The sequence below is a fragment of the Sylvia atricapilla genome, chromosome 3 (assembly GCF_009819655.1).
Source record: "Sylvia atricapilla isolate bSylAtr1 chromosome 3, bSylAtr1.pri, whole genome shotgun sequence".
Lineage (NCBI taxonomy): Eukaryota > Metazoa > Chordata > Aves > Passeriformes > Sylviidae > Sylvia > Sylvia atricapilla.
Window position 1 is genome coordinate 28,612,438 of NC_089142.1, and position 25,493 is coordinate 28,637,930.

Below are 25,493 nucleotides of genomic sequence, written 5' to 3' on the forward strand. Positions count from 1 at the left end.
ATCCAGCCAAAATGATAATAGTATTGTTGGTGGAAGAAAAAGAAGCCTAGGTATATAGTTGATTGAACTCTTATTTGACAGAACACATTTAGTCTTCTTTAGTCCTCCAGATATAAATTGCAAACTGGTCAAAACACTTGAGGAATTAATTAAGGCAATATTTTTCATATGGGAAAAGAACATTCATGGATATTCCTTCCAGAAACACAAAGAATTAAAAGTTGACGCACTTGAATCAATTTTAATTTCAAAAATGTGTATGGTCTGCACTTATTTTGTTCATTTTGCAGCAACAGTCATAGTTGTCTGCTTCACAGAAAGAGATGTAAGTCCAGTAAGTAATGTTTCAGTCTGACTCTGGAGTCTGGCTTTCCAGCTCCAGAGACCCCCAGGTGAGTACAGGCCAGGAGAGTGACCATCACGAAGAGTGGAAAATGCCATCTTTGCAGTGCACATGGTGCCTCCCAGCTGAAAGAACAGTCTAGTGTTTTGGGTTTGCAAAAGCATTTAGCTTTGCCAGTGCCTGTCAAGGAAATCCTGCCAACATATTTGTCACTCTTGATGATAGCTAGAAAGCTATCTCAGTTATAGCCTATAAGATTGATCTAATATTTATAGCATGCCAGCACAGGCAAAACAATAATTCCGACTGTCAGGGGAAAAAAAATCTGGGGAGGAATATATCTCCATAAAATTCAAACAAAGAGGACAGCCATGCTTTACTATGCCTTTATCATCATTACATCACAAAAAGAGACAGACTTCTACAATTGTATATAAAAGCCCCTTTTTTTCTCTTAGTTGTATTGATGTAACTATAAATGATGGAAACATCATTTATGGAAACTATCACACTGTGTTGAAAACCTTTTGTGACGGGCCTGCATTAGGAAGACAGGGATTTTCACCAACTAAGATGTACAACTGGAAGAGATCAAAGTAATGTGTCATCTCTTTCTGTCCACCATCAATTCAATGTCTTTTGGAAAGACATTAAATCTTTCTATACTTCTATTTCCTAACTTCTAAAATGAATATGATACTTTTTGAGCATAAGACCTTTCTTTGACTATTTGGAAATTTTGGAAGAAAAATGCAAAGTAGTTAGATATTATTGCTTTATTTTTCCTTCTTAGCCCAGAGAGCCTAGAGTTGGTTTTTTTTTTTTTTCCCTTATCTTGCTGTTTTAACACCTAATTAGGCATTGGAAGATGGTAACGGATGTGTCACAGAATGATACAAGCGGCCAGCATTGAAGCTTATCTATCTCAGCAAAACAGTTTGCCTGATCTGCTTGAACACAAGATGCTTTGATTTGAATCACACTTAGTAACTTATGTTAATGCTGGTGATGGGAGGAACCCACATGTAATTTTTTCTTTAGCTGTGCTCTGTGGAGTAGAGAGCATTTGGATTAAATTCATCGTTGGCGTCTAGAGCCCACATTTCAGAATTGCAGGAGAAAAATAAAAAGTACATGAGTAGGGCAAGGGTAAGTTATAAAAGCTTAGAGCTGGTTACTGTTGCTAAGGAAACTACTTCCCTGGTATCCGCACGTTCATCACATCTGTCTTTCCTGCTCTGCACGGCTCTAAGAAAATCTTGTAACACAATGTTAAAAGGCAAGGAGAAAAGCAAGATTATGTTTTAAAGTAAAATGTGAAGACAGCACAGTCTTTACATACTGAAACTTAACAATTTTGAACAAGCAGTTTCAAAGAGTAAGCTGGTATTTCGAAAGTTCAACCATTTTGTTTCTGACTTGGGTGAGGACATATAGAAATCGCAGCATATGTCAGTATCATAGATAACGCTGCATTTGACATTCTGTTAACATGATCAGATCATATGCTGCTTGCACTTCAGAAGCATTGTAAGAAACATGCACATTTAAGAGGATCCTAAAATCAAGATTCACTGCTTTACTGTAGAAGGCACTGAAAGTATGACATGAGATTCTTGAGATGTCTGGACGTATTGGAACTAGGGAACCTCCATGAACACTGAGTCCCAAAAATTAGGAGGCTTACTGCACAGAGTGCAGTGAAATAAATAGTACATTCTGAGGTAATGATGATTTAGGGTCAGCTGGAGATGCTTTGAAGGAAGCTTTTTTTATTATATTTTTTGTCAAATCACTGTGCCAGTGCTTATCCAAGAGTATAAAACTCTGAAGTGTGACCCAACTTCAGCATTGATAAAGTGAGAGAAGTCTTGCATTAAATTTGGAGCAACTGGGAGATGCCAAATTAAATTAACATCAAACATATGGAAAACCAAAGCAAGTGTAGTGACCTAAAATCAGAATCTGAGTTTTGATACAGCACACTTTAATTACAACATGTGGTAAGTCTCGGTGTTTTGAAATCAATCCAAGCCTTCCCACCTTGCTTCATTATTTTTTCTACCCTATTTTTGGCTCCCTCCACCTGCAACGGTCACTTACCAAGACTGTAGAACACTCCAATTCATGTAAGGGTTGAGCTCTTTAAAAAAATGCTTTCTAATTTTTTTTAGTATCATTTTTGCTTTTGTGATAGCTCCTAAACAACTCACATTAGAATATGATACATTTAAAGGAGTCAACTTCTCATCAGCAGCAATTGATGAATTATCCTCTTCTGCTGTTCACAAAATGTCCATGAGTAGAAGATCATCTTCTCCCTTTAAATTATTCTGAATAAGACATCAAGTAATTTTTACAGATAAGAAATAGAATGTATTTTTATAGGCATTTGATTCATAGTACTTTAGAACAAGAAATTTTATCACCTAACCAAGTTCCTGTTTTCCAAGTCACATCCTGCAATCAGGAATATGATTATATATTTAATATAGACACTTGCATTTCTGGCACTAAAATCCACATTGTGAAACATTATATTCCAAAGTTGCCTTGACATGCTTATTGTTGAGAGAAAGTATGTAAACAGTAAAATACGTTTGCATTCTGCTGTCAGCAAACAGGAACTGGATTTTCCATTTGAATGTGCCTCTCTGTTGAAGCACATTTCTAAAAGAGGTGCTATATATCTTTAGACATACACTCTGTCCAAAATTAATGCAAAAATAGCATTTCCTATAAAAAATGATTCCTCAAATATATTGTATTTTAGGGACAAGTCTTCAAACTTACTTTATGGATCATACTAGTAAATTGTAATTTCTGATAAATTCCTTTTGTACTTTCAAGAAACCTATTTTCAGAAAGTCCACTTTTCTTTGTGTGCTCACATTGAAGATATTTCTCTCATTTGAAGAGCATTACTCCTAGAAAAGATGCATTAGTTTCCCTGCACATGGAGCTAAAGATCATTACTGGAATCAGTAATATCTTTCAAAAATACTTATTCCTAAATAGAATTAGGAGATTACAATAATTGTTAAGAACGGATTTCAATAATTGTCTGATTACAATAACTGGAAAGAATTGTCTTTCAAGAATCATACACTTATCAAGAAGATACACTTTATCTTGCAATGGTTAGCAGTATATCTATTAATCTTGTTATCAGACCTCTACCATAGTGAGCAAGACAAAGCCAAATTCTACCACCAAGGTGAATTTGCCTTAAATACCATATAGTCACTGTCTAATACTTCATTCTGGCTATACATAAAAATAATTCTGTGGTCTTGATGTGATGGACTGACAAATTTATAGCAGCCACAAAATATAACAAATGTATGAAATGACAGAAATAGGTGTTTATGTTTATTGCCGCTGATTTATGAAGGGGGCTAAAGAAAAGTCATGCACTGTATTCCATATGAGTTAATTTAATCTCTTATGTTACAAGAGAATCAGTATAAGATATTTTTTTCACAGGTTCAAGATGCATTCAGATGTCGGCTAAGAAATTGCCAGGATCCAATCAATGCAGATTCTTCAAGTTCTTTTCCTAATGGACATGCTCAAATCATGGTTAGCTTTTATTTTCTTCTTTGAATATAAATTTAGTGTTCCTGACTAAAAGAAAAACTTACTCTATTGTTTGTGGCAAGTTTGCATAGCTGAATATGAACACCTAAGCAAAACACTGTTTAGGTCATCATCTGCTTGATTAAATATCTTAGCGAGTTTTAAATTACTAGTGTGATTATTTAGAGGAGCACAGTGAATTAGTATCTTCCACCAGTGTTCTTTAGTACAAAAGATAAGATTTTTTTCATAAGAGAAGAAAGACATAGGAAAATAAAAAATAAGAATATATGGGGACTTTTTCTAGTGTTGATGTAAAGAGTGCTGATGTATTTCCTTTCACAAGATCTTGAAAAATGTTCTCAAACAAGACAAGGAAAAACACCTAGACATTCTGCAGGGGGAGTCTATTTAGTGTGTTAAATTAAGAGAGAATGAATTTTGCTAATATTATTAGGTGACATATTAAGACAACATATTGGTCTATTCACTTTGAACAACAGTGTGTCATTGACTATAATGGTCAGAATCAGGCCCTAAAGACATGCAAGGCTCAGCAAAAACACAAGGTACAGCAAGCAGATGCCCTTCAAAATGATGACTCAAAAAATAATTTAATGTTTGGACTTCTCAAGCTAGAGAGAGATCAGTTTTACTGAACATTTAGAAGGGAATAAACTTCTTGTGAAAATAAAAAGAAAAAGTAAATAAATTCCTCAACAGAATAAATAGGGGTTTTTAACTAGAATAAGTGTGCTTTGATTTCCAACTGTTAAGATTCTTTCTTAGTTCTCACAATTAATTTTTGCACAATGAAATCAATAATATTTGTTTTCAGGGAGTACAAAAATTTTATATGATTACATAAATAGCTAGAATTGACAATGTTTCATATCAAATAAGCACTTTGTAACAAATTAATGAAGTTTCAAAAAGGATGGACTATTTGAATTACACTTTTTCACAGTAATTTGTATTGCAGGCTATTTTTCATACTTCTTTTCATAACAAAGCCATGAAAGGCTTCCTTAAAGAAGACCCTTTGATGAGATGTAGAAATTATTCTTCCATATACATTGAAAACTATACACTGTATTATTTTATTAAAATTATATACTCCCACCTATTTTATTTTATTTTTTCTGGTCAGGCAGCATACTTTGAAAACCACCCAGTTATACTTTAGGAAACTTTGTAAAGCTCTGCTGTTGTAAAACAGTACACTTCACCTTCTCAGCAACAAGAAACCACTTTTAAGAGACTGTCACTCTGTAAGTAGGACATTTTGGAAGCGCTAGTTGGAAAGAATGTGTTGTGGTTTATTGTTGAATTAATAATGGCTGTTCTTGTTTCACTGTTTCTTGTTACAGACTGATTTTGAGAAGGATGTGGACATTGCTTGTCGGTCAGGTAAGAACTTTGAGAGAGTATTTAGCCAACAAAAGTCTTACACTAATTCTTTGTGAAATGAAAACCAGGAAAATATTGGGGTTTAGCTATTCATAGGACATTTTTATTAATTTGAACAAAAGAAAATGTGAAAAATTATGTCACTGTATTACATTTATTTAATTTTGTTTCTAAGGCCATTAACTAGAACTCAGCATTTGGAAAGGAGTCAATATCCTGACTGTCTATTAGAAAGTGAATAGTTGTTGAAAGAAGATAATTCTTAACATTAAGCTTGCCTTACCCAGTACACAAGCAAATGTGAAAACATCATTTTACTATAATAAAAATATAAAAATTAGTGTATCTTGACAGCTGTGTATGCATTAATTTGCATTTATTTAAAGAGGACATGTTTTATAGGATTCTAAGTGAAATCAACAATAGTTTAAGGAAATTAAGTTTTATTCCACTTTAATGAGAAAAGTTGCAGATTTTTTAAAGATATTTCACTGTGATCTTGAATCAGTTGGCTATGTTTGTTTCCATATATTAAAGACAACACATTTTGAGCTATTTATTTTCCAATCTTGTTTAAATAGTGCGGTGTAAAGTAAATGACTATTTAATATCTACAAAAATTTTTTAATTTAGGAGATATCTGCAAAGGACAGTTTTTCATAGGGAAACAATCTTGCCTAAACACCCTCAGCTTTTAATAAAGGGAAAGAGAAAGAGTGAATGTGTCCTCTCCACAGTGTGAGTCAGAGCAGAAGCCTGATTTAGCTGTTCTGCATCAGCCACCTGAAGGACACTCTTCACTGGCTATATGTGGAGCCAAGAAAGCTGATCTCATTAAGGTGAAGTTTGAGTTTCCAGTCACTCACGTCTAAAAAACTGCCAATCGAGTTTCTTGCTGTATAGACTTAGCTCTTCCCTGCAGATCAGTTTTAATACACACATGTATTTTGGAGGAATAAGGATAGTGCACAAATTGTAGCACAAATGCCTGTGTGTCACCATCCAATGCAGACAAAAATCCAGCATTTATCCATGTAGTTCTCGCTTCTCACCTGTGATAACACAGCTCTGTAGTGCTGAGGGCCTTGTCAGAGTCATCCTTTAAAGGAAATTGACTCTGAATGCAGTTATGAACAGGCTTTACTAGATAAGCATTTGAGCTCACTTTCTGTAATGAAAAATTTGATAGCTCACTGTTTGAAATGTAGGAACAAGTGTCACTGGAAACAATGAGGCAGCCACTGAAATCAGGTATTTGTGCACAGTTATTTAGAGGCAAATTATTCTTTTAATAATGGAAAAAAATGAGAGTTAGTTTAGTGTGAGGAAGGAGAGTCAGATGTCTTATGAGCTGCTTGCTATGGAAAAATGCACTGAACTGACAGGCTGGGGGATCTGGGTCATCAGAGCCCTTGGGCAACCAGAAGAGATGTAAATGTAATACCTAGATACTTCAAGTTGTCTTTCTGTCTCAGCCCATGGGCTGAGTTTTGTTGTATAAAATAGCACTGGTGTGAATTAAAATATTTTCACCCAGGAGCAGAAAATCACTGCATCCAGCTGTAATAACCCAAGTAATTGGTTACTTTTTCTTTCTACCCTTTTTCCCTCATTGCAGGCATTGTATTATAGACTTACTTTGGTTTTGGTTTTTTTTTTTTAAGATGAATAATTGTGATTGAATAAATGCTTTGCTTTGTAAGGCGTTGTTCAGTGCTTCTGGAAATTTAGAATTTTATGACAGGATTAGTAACTTTTAAATGTAAACCTCATCGCAACAAAAATTGTTGGATGTTGCTACAAGTTTGACGGGGAAAGTCTAGGCCTAGAACAAAAGAGTGCGTTATGACTCTGCTATAAAACATGTTTATATTCTTTATAACCCTTTGAGATACAGTAAAATATTCTTTCTGATACCAATGAAATGTCTTCCCAATGTGGTAATTCTTTTGTCACCTTCATTTAAAACATAATTTAACAGAGAATAGTTTTTAAAAGTCAGTGAAAAGGAACATTTAGGAACACATGCTCAGAGTTATAATCTTATGGTAGGTCATTACAATAGATTGACAAAATGATTCTGCCTTACAATCTGTTTGACATTTTCCAGGAGGTTATGTGGAGTTAATAATGGCAGTATAGATGTCATAGATGTATATAGATATATTTTTTTGGAAAACTCTTAATGAGTTCCACATGGCAGACTTGTGCTTAAGCTGTAAGCCACCTAAAATCCATGTAAGTCAGAAGGAATAAATAAAGCTTTTTTTGATTCATATAAATGACTGAAGCTAGTCAGAGATCAGTGTCAGTTATACACAGTAGATTAAGAGAACAAAAAACCCAAAACCACAGAAAAGCTGTTCAAAAACAGTATTTATAAAATAAAAGTTAAAAAGTGTAAAGAAAAGATTTTGGAAGATGCACTGGTAAAAGAAGCACTGCTAGATAAAGCCACAAGAAAAGGCAGTGTTGGGTTGATATCGTTTCATGATGTAAGAATCCTGTTCTCTGACCCACAGTTCTGCATAAAGACATTGGACCTTGCAGAGCAGCCACTATAACGGGAACACTTTCTAGAATTTCACTAAATGATGAAGAGGAGGAAAAGGGACCAAACCCTGAAGGAATGAGCTATTCAACCTTGCCTGGAAACATCATCTCCAAAGTCATCATCCAGCAACCAACAGGTCTCCACATGCCTATGAGTATGAGTGAACTGGCCAATCAGTGCTTGAAAAAAGACAACAGTGAGCTGCGGAGGACTGTGTACTTATGCACTGACGACAATTTGAGAGGTGCAGACATGGACATAGTCCATCCTCAAGAGCGGATGATAGAAAGCGACTATATCGTCATGCCCCGGGGCTCAGTGAATACCCAGCCATCACTGAAGGATGAAAGCAAAATGAATATAGGCATGGATACTTTGCCTCATGAAAGGCTGTTGCACTACAAAGTTAATCCCGAGTTCAATATGAATCCCTCCGTAATGGACCAATTTAATATCAATTTAGACCAGCATCTTCCCACCCAAGAACATATGCAGAGTTTGCCATTTGAGCCCCGCACAGCAGTGAAGAATTTCATTGCCTCAGAGCTGGATGACAATGCAGGATTATCAAGAAGTGAAACTGGATCCACAATATCAATGAGCTCTTTAGAGGTCAGTGGTGCATAAACAAATTGCATGCTCTGTTGTTCTAATTTTATGATAAGACAATAAATTGTGTCTTGTGTCTAAGGGGTGAAGCTATTGTTTTAATTCAGTATAAATTATTGTTTGGGATCATACACTGCTGTTCATATTTCTCTTATTATCAGAAGTGTTTATACCTAGAAAACAAGACTAAAGTTTCAGAGCCAGTCTGTATGAAAAAATATAGTTCTGGAGATTTAACATTCCACACGACTGCCGAGGATTTCGTGACCTACCAGGTAAAGTCCACTGGAAAATTCTGTGTTGCTATGAGAAGAAAAACTATTCCTGCAAGATACACGTGCTAATCATTTGCCCTACCTGCAAGCACATGCAGTTGAAAATATTTGCCATGTTATTGCTGACAATCATATCTGTCTCAGATATGATAGGTCTGATTCTGCTCTCATTGGTGTAAATCTTGGATTCTTTCATCCAATAGTTCACCGTTTACTGATTTAGTTTTGTTTGCAAGTGCATGCAGGCATTGGTACAATTGATGTGTGCAATAGGTACAGGTGGGCTTCGTGTGGAGTATCACAGACTTCAGTCAGATTGCAAAAGTGAACTGAAAAGCCTTTAAAAGGCTTTCAGTTGTTACTACAATCTGTCTGTGGGATTTAAGCATTTTCAAATTGAAAACTGTTGAAATAAATTGTTAAGACCTAAGTATCAAATGCTGCCATTCTTACTAAGCTTTTGCCTATGAAAGCCAGGAGTGAGCTGGAGTTAATTTCATACTTGGAACTCCTTAAGAACTGGGAATACATTTCACCAGCATGTCAAATGTTGTGAAACATGGCATTTTTTGGGACAGAGAAAGACAAATGAGAAAAAACATGGTACTCACTCATTCTCTGAAAGAAGTTACACATGGTAAAAAATTCTACTGTATGTGCAAACTTGAAGCCATTAGCTATTACTCTACAATGTTTGCACCCATCTGTGTAGGGAAATAGAGACTCGGACTGATTTTTAAATTTTTAGGTGCAACTGTAGCTGATACTTCATAAATAGTGGATACTTACGGACATTTCTTTTAACATGGAGTTGACGTTTTCTTTAGATGAAGTTTTATAAAGATTTTGAGCAGATGATCAGAATTTACTTCCTTTTCAAGAGATATCTTTACAGGCTTTGAAAGCAAAATATTTTCCTTACTGTTTATATTGTGTGTGTATCACCCGAAGTTTTCACAAGACTTCATTTAACTTAAAAATTAATAGAAAATGAAGTGTGGGGATCTGCAAGGAGTCAAAAATTATCCATTTTTTGGTTGTTGTTTTCAAGTGAATATGTATAGTCTCGAACAAATTTTCAAAATTATTTCTAAAAGATAGTTTAAGTTCTTGCCCTTTCACTGCTCAGATAGACAGGCTCTTTCAAAGCAAGTCAGCATTGTAGAAATTATTGTCCCCAGTTCAGGTATATTAGTTAATAGATCACAGGTGGTGCACAGGAGTTCTCAAATTTAATGCAACCCCAGAAGCAGAATAGCTGAGGTCACCTTCCAGCAGTATGCTCTCCCACCTATCTACAACATGGTTTTTCAGATTATTTTTGTCAGATATAGAAGCTTAAATCCAGCCCAGTTAATATTAAACATATGGATATGTGAGGAAGATTCATAATTCTTTGAGACGATGGACGTCTGTGACACCATACCATTCACTCTTAAATTAATTTTGTGGTGATGCCTCTTTCCTTCCATTGGTGAAAAAGTTCACCTAGGACATCTAAGGGAAAAAAAAAAAAAAAAAAAAAGAAAAAAAAAAAAATAAAGATCTCAGTTAAGTTGTAAAAATCATGACAATAGTTACTCCATTATACACAAAATTATAGTTTCTGACACCACTTTGGAATATAGGCCTGAAAATTGGTCAGTATAATATACTGCTTCTTTAAAGTTATTTTTCTGTGTTTCTGTCATATTTTAACTTTACCTCTAAAATGGGATGTGGACAAGGAATCTCGTCACCATTCTGTATATCATTTTTATGTTCAGAAGAGACTACTAAGTGCATAGTAGTTTTCTTTTTGCCATTTTGTAGAAAATGTAGTAAACTATAATAGGATAGTAAATACATAGCCTCTTCTAACTTGGGTTTAGCAAGCTAGTTTTAGCAGGCTGTATTTTGGTCCAGAAAGTGAGTTATGTTTGTAAGCCTCATCAAACCCAGCATAATCCCATGTATTAGGAAAAAAACACAGATATTAGGGCAGGTCAGAAATGAATGATACTATCAGCTTTTGTGTCTGCCTTTGTGATTCCCAACATTACTTGTTGAGGATGTCCTGCGCTAAATTGAAGATAAGGATCTGCTGCGCTGAGCTGAAGATAAGAACATGAGGGAAAATTCTGTATAGAAGAAAACTGGAGTCTCAAGCAGATCCTGATAAGTAGATACAGCCAGATAAAGAATGTGAATGTGGTTTTACATATGCAGTGTAAGAAGCAAGGATTGAGGTAAAGCCCAAAATGTTATTGGCTAAAACTGACCAGTTGGATTAACTTTTGTGTCTGCCTTAAAGAAAGTAGAAAAGGGAGGGCAAGGGATTTGCAAGACTTTTCAAAAGACAGGGTTTGTCCAACGTTATGTAGCAGCAAAACCTGCAGCAGGGCATTGAAGATCACCCTGCCCACCTTTATCCTGATAGGGCACAAGACCAGCTCTAAAGGAGAAGATCCTGAGCAGTAGAAACTTCCCCCTCCTATCAGCTTGTAGTTGGAACACAGCTACAGTATCAGCACAAAAAACTTACATCCTGACTTCTAACTCTGAAGGGAGGATCTACCACCCCTACCATTATATATCTAAATGTAGACATTCCCCTTCTGTAATGGAAAAAGAGCTCTTCACATTTGGCTCCCCTATAGAGTTAATTGAGACAAATAGCCAATTTTAGGTCACTTTTAGACATCTGCTTCAGGATGACATGTCTCAGTGCTGGTGTCTCTTTTCAGATTCCATAAAATGAGCCAGTAGTTCAAACACAAGCATCAAAAATGTTGATGTCCTAAATGTAGCCAGATGAATTCTACTGTGTGTCACAAACTTTCTTCTAAAACTTTTATATCTTTATTTTTTTTTTCTGAAGGAAATGCTTAGATGTGAAAAATTAAATGCTTTATTATGTATGGAAGAATTTTATTTTCAAAAGATAGTTTGAAAATGTCGTAATATTTACGTAGCTAAATATAAATTTAGCTAAATATAAATTTAGGGATGTGAAGATTCACAGTGTGCAAACTGGTGATTTTTATTTTATTTGGTACTCACCCAACGGTACTTACATGATTATAGGCACAGGCAGGCATGTTAGCGCATCACAGAGTTTCTGAGGAGGACTAATCAAACATCTGGTCAATCTCCTGCACATCTCTTATATGCACAGATTAAAACTGGCTTTGGCTCTTGCTACCTTGGCATCAAAGTGGCTTGAAGTATGCCCCTTCAATTCAATTGATTTTTATGAAGAAAACACTCAATACAGTATTTTGGAATGGTTTTTGTTTTGAATATGTATACTGAGTGTTTTGCTCATTAAATGAAAATACTTTGAAGTGAAGTATTGCATTCCCAGACATTTAGATGCAGAGGAAGGCAGAGAAAGAAGCTGATCTGGGAAACATATCTCCAGGATAAGTAATCCATCTCTTTTTACTGGGAAAAAAATGGATGAAGAAGTAGATACCTGTGAAGAGACTTGTATTGTTACCTTTGTGGAAGAAAAATAAATGGTTCTTTGAAGGGAACTATGGTTGGTGTAGTGTGAGCAGAAATGGAAAAGAGCTGAAAGAAGACAAACACTATAAAAATTATAAAACTAAGAATATGCAAAGAAAGAGAATTGAAGCATTTATTAAAGGGGGAAAACATGTCACCTGCCTTATAGGAACAGGAAGGAAAGGACTTCACAAATTATTTGTCCTGTGAAGAACTGGAATACTCTTTCCAGCTTCATATCTTCTTTATTTTTCTGTCTCAGATTCTGCTGTGAGATCTTTATGTGTAGTAAGTTGATTGTGTGACCAAAATAATCCTTCTGTATTCATTTTATGAGAGCTCTTAGTACATTCAAAGACAGTCCACTCTGTAGATCCTTGGCCAAATCACTGACAGGGCACTCAAGGAAGAAAATACTGTTACAGCTGAGAAAATAATATATTTTAAGTCTGGTGAAGTGCAAAGGAAAAATAAAGATAGGTAAAGAGGAGAAAAAAAAAACAATTAAAAAAAAGGTGGGAATATGGCAGAAATGGAGAGAAAACAAAATGAAGGTATTAGGAAGAAAGAGAGAAAAATAGCAGGGAAGAAACAAGGTCTAAAATAATAATGATAATAATAATAAAATCCCCAGACCAGGAAAGGGAAGAAAAAATACAAAGTTAAAACAGTCAGTCTCATCAATAAAGTACCAGAGCATCAGGCAGAACAAAAGCAAAATGGTATGAAGTCATTCTGATTTATGACATGAGAAGTAAAAAAAAGGGAACAAAAATAGAGAGACGAGCACCACAGGAATTTCTTCTTTATCATGTTTCCACATTGCATTTATTTTCAGGAATTCTGTATTTTAGATTTCTATCCCTCCCATTCCTCATTTCATTCTTCAATAAGCTGTGGAGACAGCTCTTGCCAATTTTGTGACTCTCAGTGAAATGAAGTCTACGCCTATAGCAACCCTGTCTTTCTTTCACTTGAGTGAGTAGGCCTCAGAGTCCTCTGACTTCAGAAATTATTGCAGCTTATTTTCAGGTTATCTTACAGAAGTGGGGGTAGAATCAGGTAGAGTTTATTGTAGTGACTGAAGATGTGAAGAACTGAAATTTTAGTCAGTCTTACGAAGTTCAGCATATATTGCCGACTTCATGTTATTACTGTCTATTTAACAGGTGCGTAGCTTTTTTCTGGATGCTTTTTTCCCTCAAAGCATTCAGAAACACAAAGCAAATAGTTAGTTGATTGAGCAAATAAATATGCAGGCTGGCCCATAAGAAACAGGGAGCAGCAGGCCACAATAATTTGTTAGAATACTTTCAAGGTGAGATCTTTGAAGTTATGTTTGCGCTGTGTGTTGGTGAACTAAATTTGCCTTTGTGTTTTAAAGACTTAAAATTTCCACATTAAATTCACTTTTCTGTGAAAATTTGCCGGCTTTATGTCCAGTTCATGTTATGAACCAGTAGCCAATAGTTTTCTATTCAAAAACTGGAGTGTTTTTCAGTTACATACAGACAAAAGGCATTTTAAATCAAAAACGTCTATCCACATTCCACCTTTATATCTCTGAGGACCAAAAAAGATTTGTCTTTACATTTGTACTGGGGAAAAAATCCTCCTCAGGCTAAGATCTTGCATGTAAAATCTCATCTCAGAGTGAATACAAACTGCTGATAGTAAGACTTTATATTAATGGAAGCATGGTTATAGCCCTCACTATAATATGGTATCTCTGGTTTCAATTATGCTTTGCACAATGCAAATATCTTTAGGAGTATCTGATGTAATTAATCAGATAGTGCTGTAATTCAAATAGAATAAGGAGAAAAACAGGCATTTGTTATTTTACAGACATGGAGAGGGGTTTTATTAGTCTTTTAGTAGGAGCGACTCTTTCCTGGTGCCAGTGGATTAGTGTGTGCTGGTGTATGGAAATTATTCTTTGAAATTCTTTTTTTGTTCCTCAGCAGAGTTTAAAGTTGTTCTGGAATTACATAGAGAAGCTATACATGATTAGCATTAAGTAAAATTTATTTAAAATCAATTACTACCACAAATCTCTTTTCACAGAGTTTTATTTTGGCTCTGGCATGAAGGGTAGCGGAGGGGGGGGATTTCTATATAAAATGGGTTTTATCAATTAAGATTAAAGAGCCATAGAAATCAGAGATGGAAAAATTCTTGTCAGGTCACTTTTTCTGTCAATGCAAGAACACTTTCTACAATGTATTTCTCTAGAACATAGTCAAACTTCACTTTCAAGATTAGAGTGAAGGGCTTCCACTGTTTCCCTTAGCAATGATTGCATTGTTGCATAAACTTACTTTCTTCCCAATACCAATTCTGATTTTTTTCCAGGTTTTTCCCATACCAATTTTTGTTTATCAGTGTTTATATCCTTCTAAGGTTTCTGTACAAGCTTCTGTTTGCTTCTTCCGGAGACAAAATTACACAAATCTGCATCACTCTTCTATCCTTTCCTCCTAAAAGTACTTTTTTATGCTACTCTCCTCTGAAATTTCCCCAGTTTACAGGCATGATTTGGCTCCTTCCAGTGTAAAGCAGGAATGCAGAACTGTCACTGGAGTTGACAAAGAGGTCTATCACACCCTTGCCTGCTTAAATTGATCTCTTTTTTGTAGCATTTGTAATTGTACATGGGTTGAAGCCTACCCATACCCCTCATTTTTTTCAGACTTATACCTGGTAGCTCCCAGCCGCTGACTAATTGCATGGATCTTCAGGTTTTATAAAGTCCCTTTATTACTACTGCCCCTTGCAATTCTCCAGCATTTGGGGCTCTTCAGCTTGGAGAACAGATGAGTGAGGAGCAAATAGGAAACTATTATTTATATCTCCTATAATATCAAAAAGAGGAACATCAAATGAAATGTCAAAGGGATAAACAACATAATTCTCTTTGTTATGTTTTACATATTTAAATTGTGGAATTCACTACCCCAGCACATTTTAGATTCCAGAATAAGCTCCTACCAAGGCAATTCGTAAACTACTGAAGACTTATGGAAGATATTGTAGTAGAAATATCATTTTATACTTGCCCTTGTCTATATCATTCTTGAAACATCATAGCAGAACCTGGTAAAATACAAAATACTAAATGAGGCAAACCATAGATAATATACTTTACAGTTTTTTGTTACTTTTATTCTTTTAATACTCAAGGGAATCTTGAACTGATCCTTGGGAAAAACCCACCAGCTTCCAGTGTAATTTTTCTGTTGCTAAGATAATTCTCAGTTTTGCAGGTGCATAAAGGGAAGAGCTTTTTGAAAAGAAACATATTGGTGTGACCAGTTCAGCAGCTCATTTGACACAAGGAAATTTCCCCCTTACTCCATTTAGTTGTCTTCTGTCATTTTAATGTGTAGAATGAGCTAGAGATTTCTGAAAGCATTTAGGTATGTGTGGAAAACTCCATTTTCATCAGCCAAAAGAGATATAACAAATTTCATATAAGAAGAGAAGAATATTTGCAGTTGCAATTAATATAATTATTTTCATGGTTGTTATATATCATACAGAAACTAGAAAACTGACTAAAATTTCAACTTCCAGTTGAGACTGAAGGGAAAGTCCTTCATCCTTGTAACTTTCCCAATGACTTCATGCTTCTGAATACTTTCCCTCTCTCAAAAAATAACACTGCTGTCATTTCAGGACAGTGATATAGCAGCCAGGAGGACCTGATCAGGTACCTAGTGGTGTCAGTGACAATATTGTAAATAAGTTTCCTTGGTTCAGGATCACATTTATAACCAGCATACTTTGGTTTTCAAAACTTGCAGAACTTTGCTGCTCCTGTGGCAGTTGCACACGTTTCATGTTTAGGAGAACAGGCAGCACTTGTATTTCATTGTATGCAGCCATGCAAAAAAAGTGAAGAACAAGCACAGAACAGATGTTCCTTACTGTATAAGTTTAAAATAAGTGCTTTTGTGATAGGTTCTTGTTGAGCCCTACAAAAATCCTCACTGAGAAAAACCTGTGGTATATAACCTGTTTGGTCATAACTGGTGTGAGCTAACAGCAAAATTGCAGCACTTGCCTGTCTCTGACAGGTGGCACAACTGAACATTTTGCAGTCTGTTAGATACATATTTTCACCAGGTAAACAGTGATAGAGTTGTCTGGGTGTAAAACTAAATAATCCAGCTATGCCAGGAGTATTGTCACTGCAGTCAAGCACACTTAAAGCAATTTACAATGTTTCAATTTTACAAATCACTGTACTTAGAAAACTGCACATTTTTTCCTAAATTTGCTATATTTTTACTTAGGGTTCAATGGTATCAGGTTTATTTCTGAACTCTAACTTAAAATAGCTTTTTCAAACATGTTTCAAAGTTACTCCTGTAAACTTCACTGCATTATCTGTTGTACATGTTTCTTGTTTTGTAACCACTGAGCCTTTTCAGTGGTAGATATGGTCTAACTGCACCTTAAAAGTAGATCATTCCTCATCACAAATGCATAGATTCTCTTTAAATCAGGCCTTGATGATTAAATATAGCTTCTCTAAAGCTTGTTTTGTTGGTTGTTTTAACTTAGACTGTTCTTTTATAGAGCCTCAGAGCCCTTTAGGCAACAGTGTCGACAGTGTCATAGTAATATTCCTTATATTATTGTGGCTTGGAGCATTAAAATTTTACTACAAAACCAGACAACGTGTCACAAAGTGGTATAATCAAGGGCTCAGAGACAAAACATCTTTTGCTTTTTATAGCTGAAAGATTTGTAAAATCATTCCTTTCAATTTCAGGAAAACAAAGCAGCTTACTAAAACCTGCAGGTTTGTTAAACCAAATAAAATCAAAATCAGAAACATTCTTCCTCTTGACTTAGTGAGTTTGATTCTTCTTCACTGAAGAAATTAAGTGCAGTGTGAAAAGGTTCCTTCACTGTGACTTAAAGTCATCATAAAAATGAGGGTTAAACTTTAGCAGCAAACCTTTTGAGCTTTGGGAGTACTTTTTTCTTCTTTAACCCTCTTTCGTGAAGGTGAATGTATCGGTTTTTCATTCTCAAGTTTTTTGCATTCTTTTCAGCTCTCACCACCTAGCTTCTTCTTTCTACATCTCTTTAATCTATTGCAAGCCATTTAATTTCCAACTTTAAAATAAAAAATATATTTTTATCCCTTCTTTATAATATTTCTGCTTCTTTTTGATATAATTTGACTTTACAATTGGTTTCTTTTTGAATCTAAAAAAATTCTGTGCTAAATTATTTGTGACATGTCTAAGCAATCATATTCTGTTGCATTTTATACAAGTGATTACTTCACTAGTAAATCATTCTTGCTTTATATCAGATGCTTTGAATCAGATTTGTCATAAGTTTAAAACAAAGTCATTGCTTTCTCCATTCAGATTGTCATTGCAAAGAAACAAGCTGAAGCTATGGCTTCGGCTTGATTTTGCTGTCATTTATTCCATTAAAATCAATGGAGTTGTACCAATGTAAGCCTGATCGAGGAAAGAATCAATTTCTGTAAACTTATAAAAAGTCTAAATCATAGAAATGTATAGGTACCTGTGTAAAAATATATAAATATGATGATAATTTTCAAATACCCCAGAAAGTATAGAAATATTTTATACACCAACAGGTTCAATTGCATGCAAATAACATGCACATTATGCATCCCAGTGAAATGCAGTCTGGTTTATTTCAGAGAAAATATGATTAAACTGGTTCTAATAAACTATGCAAAGTCACACATTAATCTTAAATTACCAAGATATAATCTATATCTTCTTAAAAACTACCTAATATATACCTGATGGGAAAACAAGAATGTTATTTAGACTCATTAATATGATTTGAATAGTCCCCTTGTTAATAAAACCTCTTCTTTCTTTTTTTTTACTGCTTAATAGAGAAGAAAATCACGTTATTCGGACCTTGACTTTGAAGTAAGTTTTACTGAATTATTCCTGAATACTAAAAGTATTTTCCTAAAAGTAAATGTGAAGTGTTCATTTTAGCAGATTTTAGCCTTCTGGCATAGTAGATGCGATAGGGTTGTTCAATTGGTACTGTACAGAACATGATGAACAATTCATTAAAACTACTTTGGTGCAACTTGTTTGCAAAATATTCTGAGATCAAACTGTCATATTGCAATATTAACCATCATGATTTCAGTTTTTAAATTCTTTGCCTCTTCATTTTCATCTGGGTTTGGTTTTTTATTTTATTTTTATTCTTTTTTTTCTGGCTATCTACTTAGTGAAAAAGCGTGACACTTTTATCGGACAGGCTAAATCACAGCAGAAGTTTGCTTTGCTCAAGAGATTTTCAATAATTTCTTTTTATCTTTCTTCTATGCTACTTTACTGAAATACAGCTTTCACATTCAAGTAGTGATTATGAATGTGTCAAGTTTTAAATGATGTAGTGCGGCAGGTGTCAAAGCTTATGGATCATATGCTATATAAAAAATTAATTTCATGTAAGGTCCTGTAGATTGGATGTGCATAATTTCCAACTTAGATCCTGTTGAGTGAGAAGGTCTAGTTATGTTCATTAATGACCATTTTTTTCCTATCTCAGTCAATATTATTAAGTCTCTTAGAGATTTGTTTGAAATGGCTTTTTCTCTGATTTCTACCAGAAGGAATACAGCAGTTAGTTTTCAAGGCGCTGTTTGTAATTTGAGGTTTTCACATAAGTTGTCTAGTCATGCATAGAAATAGTTTGATATAATTCATTATGTGTGTCACCGAAGAAGCTGAACATTTGTATGGAACCTACAGATCCTGGGTTAAAATTTGAAAGTCTGTGATCAGCACCTACCAACCATAACATCAAAAACTCCCCTGTTTGCAATTACCCTAAATATGCTTTAGGATAAATGCATAGAAAGGAAGAAGAAAAACATGAAACAATAACAAAATTCTGGTGAGCAAGCAACTCTAAAATTAAATTCAGTCAGAAGTTTGGTAACTGTAGTGACATAAAGAATTCTAAAATTTACTGGTTTTGTCACTGAAAAGTAGAACTATCACAATGAGAGCATTCTCTATGGCAACAGATACTAAAACATTCCTCCTGTCACTCAGGAACATAATCCAACACCAATAAACACCAACAATGTGGTACACGTTCTGCTCTCAAGAGACAGAATTCCATTACACACTTTCTCTTGACTCACATGGTTTCACAGACTCACAAAATGGGTCATGTTTGAAGGGACCACAGTGGGTCGCCTGGTCCAACTTCCCTGCTCAAGCACATAGAGCACATGGCACAGGACTGAGTCCAGATTGCTCTTGAATGGCTCCAATGAGGGAGACTCCACAACCTCTCTGGGCAGTCTGTGCCAGTGCAAAGTCACCTGCACAGAAAGAAATTCTTCCTCATATTCAGGTGAACTATCTGTGCATCAGTTTCTGCCCTTTACCTGTTAACCTTGGCACCACCAAGAAGAAAAACCTCCTCAACTCCACCTTTTAGATACTGATAGACAGTGATAAGGTCTCAGTTGTCTGTTTTCAAGGCTGAACTGGCCCAGTTCCCTCAATCCTTTCATAAAAAAAGTGCTCCAATCCCTTAGTCATCTTTTTTGCCCTCCACTGGACCTGCTCCAGGAGCTCCATGTCCCTGTTGTACTGAGGAGCCCAGAACTGGAACCAGCACTCCAGATGTGGCCTCACCAGGGCTGAGTAGAGAGGCAGGATCACTTCCCTAGACCTGCTGGCAACGGTCTCCTTAATGCACCCCAGGATCCCACTGGCCTTCTTGGCCACAAGGGCACTGCTGGCTCATGGGGAGCTTGTTGTCCATTAGAACACCACCAGGACTTGCTCTGCCGAGCTGCTCTCAAGCAGGTCAGTGCCCAGCCTGTCCTGGTGCAGGGGATTATTCTTCCCCATGTGCAGAACTCTGCGCTTTTCTCTGTTGAATTTCAGACAGTTCTCTGCCCATCTCTCCAACCTGTCCTGGTCCTTCTGAAGGGCTGCAGAGCCCTCTGAAGTATCAGCCACTGCCCCCAGCTTTGTGTTGTTATTTATTTACATATTTTTCTTAACTTTTTGCAATATTATCGTTCCATGACCTAGTACTTTTAGAATTACTATTAAAATGCAGGAAAATATATTTTTTGTAAAAAAGAAAGGATGGGGCAATTGGGAGTGAGTCCTGAGGAGCTGAGAGCATCAGCAATACTGTGCCAGTTGCTACTGTGTTTTATGAGTATTGGTGCAGACTAACCCGGTCTCACCTCCCAGCTTTATGATTCTTCTAATTAAGACTGTGGGCTTTCCTGTATCCTTACACATAGCATGGCTGTCTAAGGTAAAATAAAATTAAAAAGCCAACAAATGTTGAGATAGGGTGATGTGGCCAAAAATGCTGTTCTTTGGATACCCCAGAGCAGTTTGACTGCATAATGGAATACAGTCTGGAGGTAAGGTCAAGCCAAAGGGATTGAATATACTTTTTAAATGTTTAACACTTTCTCTGCTTTGCCTGTGACCAGTGCCAGCTGGCACTCTCTGAGACAATGCCCTTCCATATATCTGAGGATACCAAATCATAGAATGACATGGATGTGGTTGTGAAGATAACAAATGTTAAGTATGCAGTGTGGACAAGGGTGGGATAAGGGTGTACTTTTCCTTTTAACACTCTCTCTTGCAGTCTCGTACCCTCAACCTTTCACATATGTATCTCTATATACATTCAAGACAAATACTCAGGCTATGTCTATCTTAATAAATTAGACATTTGAGGAAATATTTCTGGGTGCCTAAAATGCCAACTTTCAAATGGATTAATTTTTAGAAAGACCTTCACTGTTCTAGTCTGGACCACCCTTATCTCTCCAAGAAGTTATTGAGTGTCATTAAGGGATTCAGTTCAATCTGGGTTCCATTCACAATAGACAATTCGGTTTTAGACCTTTTATTTGGGGAAATAGGAGAATTTAATAAAATTTAGTGATCATGGAGAACATTCCATGTTAAATGTTGCCAGAGAATAGCCTTGGACATGTTTGACTTATTACTGTATAGTCATGGTTTCATACTATTCTAGTGGCTTCCAATTGAACATTCACCTTAATATAAATAATTTATTAATAAAGAAAAACAATAAAAATACATTAAAGAAAATACAAGAAAGGTCGTTTTTCTCCAAGAGCTACAGAAGAAACACAAAGCCAGCTGCTATGCAATGTGAACACAGCTAGACTAAGACTACATAACATCACAAAATCCTCTCTCTCTCTCTCTGTTATCCTCAGTACATTCAGAAATACAGATGTAGTTTTAAGGGCCTTTACAATGGATTATAAGCAGTGGAAGTAGTGAAGCAGTGTCTTTGTGGGTTCTGTTACAGAAAATGTGTCTCAGTCAAAAGAAAAGGAGAGCGAAAAGGATGACATCAAAACTGGCAAGCACTTACCATAGATCTCAAGTGAAGCCTCTAACCCTCTGGTTAAGAGGAGGGCCTCAAAACTGGGCACCTGTATCTTGTTTTCCCTTTTTAAATAGCTTACCAATACATTCTTAAATTATCCCTTCATGTAGGGAAAAAAATAAATAAAGACAGTGTAACAAACAGGGCTTAGTCTGTCAGCAGGAAGTATTTCTGCTATATGATATACTGTCCACAGTTAGATTTTGTGAAACACTGACTAATCTAGTTGAACTTTGAAGTTTGCTAAATGAGCAGTCAACATAGAACAAATTTACAGCTCTTTTCTTGCTATTAATAAAGATAGGTTTGGACTCATACGTGCAGTCTGGTGTCCAAAACATTAGCAAAATTATTGGTCTGGACATTTTGGATCCTTGCTGCCACTGGCTGTGCTAACCCCAGCTAAGTGCCCTCCAACTCCTGTCATTTTTTCTCTAGAGCTGGACAGGTAGCTTTTTCATTAAGTCTCAGCACTAACAGTTAGCTGTCAGATCAAATAAAATTCATTCTAATTATGTTGAACAGAAATACAGATGCTGTAGAAATTCCCAGGAGGGCTTTATAATAGCTGTATGCTGGCAATTACAAAAACATACAGGAGAGCTAAACAGTACTATTGGCATGTGTTTTAGGATTCAAGATCACAATTACCTTTAAAATCTATGAGAGAGTCTGACTTTTGAATTTCCCCAGTCACCCTACTCTCTCATTTCTGTCAGTCATTCATTGGATCTACTCTGCTACCAACATTTATGCCAAATAATTTAGAAAATGCTTTATTATCCTGATCCCGAGGATTCAAGTCATCTCTAGCTCTGAGGGAGAGCAAGGATACACAGGACAAGTGTGAATACTAGACTATCTTCTTTCCATTCAACAGATCAGTAGACTTGCACCAACAATAATGTTAAATTCATCACCAATTGCTGGAGCTGCATTGTTTCAGAATTTCATCTGCCATAGCTGTATATTATAATACCATTATAACTCACAAAAGTTTTAAATCATTCTCTTACTAACCTGAAGACATCTCTTGAAGGCAAAGGTTAAAAAAAAATATGCCTGCCAGGAAAAATTATTTCCTCTTCCCAAGTTTGGCAACTAATCATACCTATAACATCTTGAAAAGACAGCATGTTTCCATTAGAGAGTTGGGAAGGCATTTCCCCGTCTGTTCTTTTAACTTAGCTGCTTTGTACAAGATTTGAAAGAACATTTTTAACTGTGACAATGTAGGAAATCTCCAAAGCAAATCAAATTTCCTGGTAGTGGTGATGATGATGATATTGTTATTTATGAGATTGGCCACAAATCATAGAATCATTGAATAGCCTAGGTTGAAAGGGCCCTTAAAGATCATCCAGAGCCAAGCCCCAGCCACTGGCAGGAACACCTTCCATTAGACCAGGCTGAGCCTCATCCAACCTGGCCTTTAACACTTTCAGGAATGGGGCATCCACAACTTCTCTAGCAACCTGTTCCAGTGTCTCATAACCTTCATCATAAAAGGTTTTTTTTTCTATATCTAATCTAAATCTACCCTTTTTCAGCTTAAAGCCATCACCACTTGTCCTTATCACTCTATGTTCTTGTAAAAAATCCTTCTCCAGCTTTCTTGTAGGCCCTCCTTAGGTACTGCAAGGCTGCTGTAAGATCTCCCCAAAGCTTTCTCATCTCCAGGCTGAACAGCCCCAGTTCTCCCAGTCTGGATTCATAGGAGAGGTCCTCCAGCCCTCTGATCATCTTTGTCACCCTCCACTACACTCACTCCAACAGGACACGGACCTTATGTTGGGAACCCCAAATCTGAGTACAGTAATGCAGGTGGGGTGTCATGAAATATTCATGAGTATATTTGTCTTGAGCTAAAGCCCTATCATTAAAAAAAAAGGGAGCTGAGTATGTTTGAAGTTCTGCCCATTGTGCTGACAGCCATCCGCACTCTGAATCCTTTCCTGTGAGAAGGTGGTCATCAGAGTAAGGTGTAGTCCCTTCAAAACACACACTCTATCTGACTTAAGAGTGTGGGTAGAAATGTGGAAGGGGTGTTGATTCAGCTTGACCCTCTTTAGGGTGTGAGGTGCAAGAGTTATGGAACCTTCAGGAGACACCACAAGAAGATGTGTGTCTGCAGCCTGATGGCTAACTCTGGTGCTTCTGGCAGGGATGCAGCATCAATGGACAGCTGTAAAGCTGCACCTAAAGAAGAAAGGGCAGCAAAATTTCAGTTTCCATCCTTTTCAGATCCTGAAAATCATCCTAGTATTAGTGGTCAAGATCTCCAGCACTGTATTGTTAAAAATTAGGATTTCTAGGATTAATAAAGGGGTGTTATCCACATTGCCCATTTAATGGAGAAAACAGAATAATGCACTACAAATATTTTGTAGGTTGTTTTCTCATAATAAAGTTACCAACAGCATATTTTCTAGAAAGAAGATGGTGCTTTCTAACCAGAAATTTTAAAGAAGTCTAGAAATTAAGAGTTAAAGTTGGAAATTTAAGTTACTGCACCTTCAGTTCAGATTGTTCTTTCTAAGCAGTAGGGAGGGAGTGGGTGTCAGTGGGTAGGCATTATGGAATGGAAGCCAGGAAAACACAAAGTAACCAAAAGATCCATGGGTACATGTTCATACCAGTCATGCTGCTATTAAGAATAAAATGTAAAGATTTTTTTTCTGGCAGACTTCCCGGTGCAAGTATTTTATTTCTCCTCCCACCTGCTTCTCGTCAGGAATAATGTAATGAACTGAGTAAGACATTTGCATTATTCATATTTGCTGTTTAATGACATCTTGGGTACACGATTAAGGAAAAGATATCAGAAAGTACCATTCTCTATATTCCCAGCTTTCTACTAAAAAGCTCCCAAATGGAGATACTTTTTTTCACAGCCTTATGTTATTTCCTGCTTTTTAGAACTAGTGTTTTAACCCAACAAAACTGTTTTATTCCTATGGCTATGTCTCCTTATTTCAACCAATAATAATCTTTGAGGTAGAGCCTTTTTTTTTTTTTTTTTTTTTTTTTTTTTTTAGTTTTATGTATATGAAAATTGCTATATACTCTGTCTACCATAGCAGCAAAATCTTAAAAGAATCCCTAGGAAGTCACTTTAAGTGAAACTCTCCTCATAAATTTAGATAGCTATATCTAGTTAAATTACCTTTTGCAAGGAGTTTATTACCAAATTCTGCAGAAGGTTTTCCCTTATTCACCCCACAACTCAGGTTAATAGGTCTTTAATTGATGATGTCTCATGTGTCTTTTGTGAGACATATTGCCAAATTCCTTTTCTCAGAAGTGAACAAATTCTCAAGCTGTCCTGTGGCTGTATTAAGGCTAATTTGGGTATTACAGCATAGCAGTAGAAATGCCTGGCCAAAAGAGCAGTGATGTTTCATGAAATCTATAACAGCATAATGCAAATGCAAGATAGATTTGGCATTGATGAAGAAATATTGAGAGTCAGCTATTGCCACTCCATTTTCAAAGGTACTAACCTAGGCTTGGCAGGAGTGTTACTTGATGGAAAGGGTCGCACTCAAGCACCACATACATAAGTTTGTAGGGTTTCACTCACAACTCCAGGGAAAATCAGACACAAAATCAGAACTTGCACAAAGACCTGTGTCCTGCACCTCATCTGTCAGCATTCCTGGCTGATGTCCTGGCTGTAATTCAAGTTCAAGCAGCTACAAAGCTTAAGAAAAATAAAACTAAGCCCATCCACTGTTGAATTGAGATGAAGCATCCTCAGACCCTCCCATTCCCAGACCATTCAGACCAC

The 25,493-nt window shown here is 36.1% G+C and overlaps 1 protein-coding gene across 1 annotated transcript in view; it reads left to right on the plus strand.

Annotated features, from left to right (window-relative positions):
• ADGRB3 (adhesion G protein-coupled receptor B3) overlaps positions 1 to 25,493 on the plus strand; it is a 446,784-nt gene that overhangs the window by 417,516 nt on the left and 3,775 nt on the right. The window contains exons 26-29 of the mRNA XM_066314980.1: positions 3,830 to 3,925; positions 5,293 to 5,332; positions 7,855 to 8,498; positions 18,160 to 18,195. Of these exons, the coding sequence (XP_066171077.1) occupies positions 3,830 to 3,925; positions 5,293 to 5,332; positions 7,855 to 8,498; positions 18,160 to 18,195 (816 nt within the window). The remainder of the gene's footprint in view (positions 1 to 3,829; positions 3,926 to 5,292; positions 5,333 to 7,854; positions 8,499 to 18,159; positions 18,196 to 25,493) is intronic.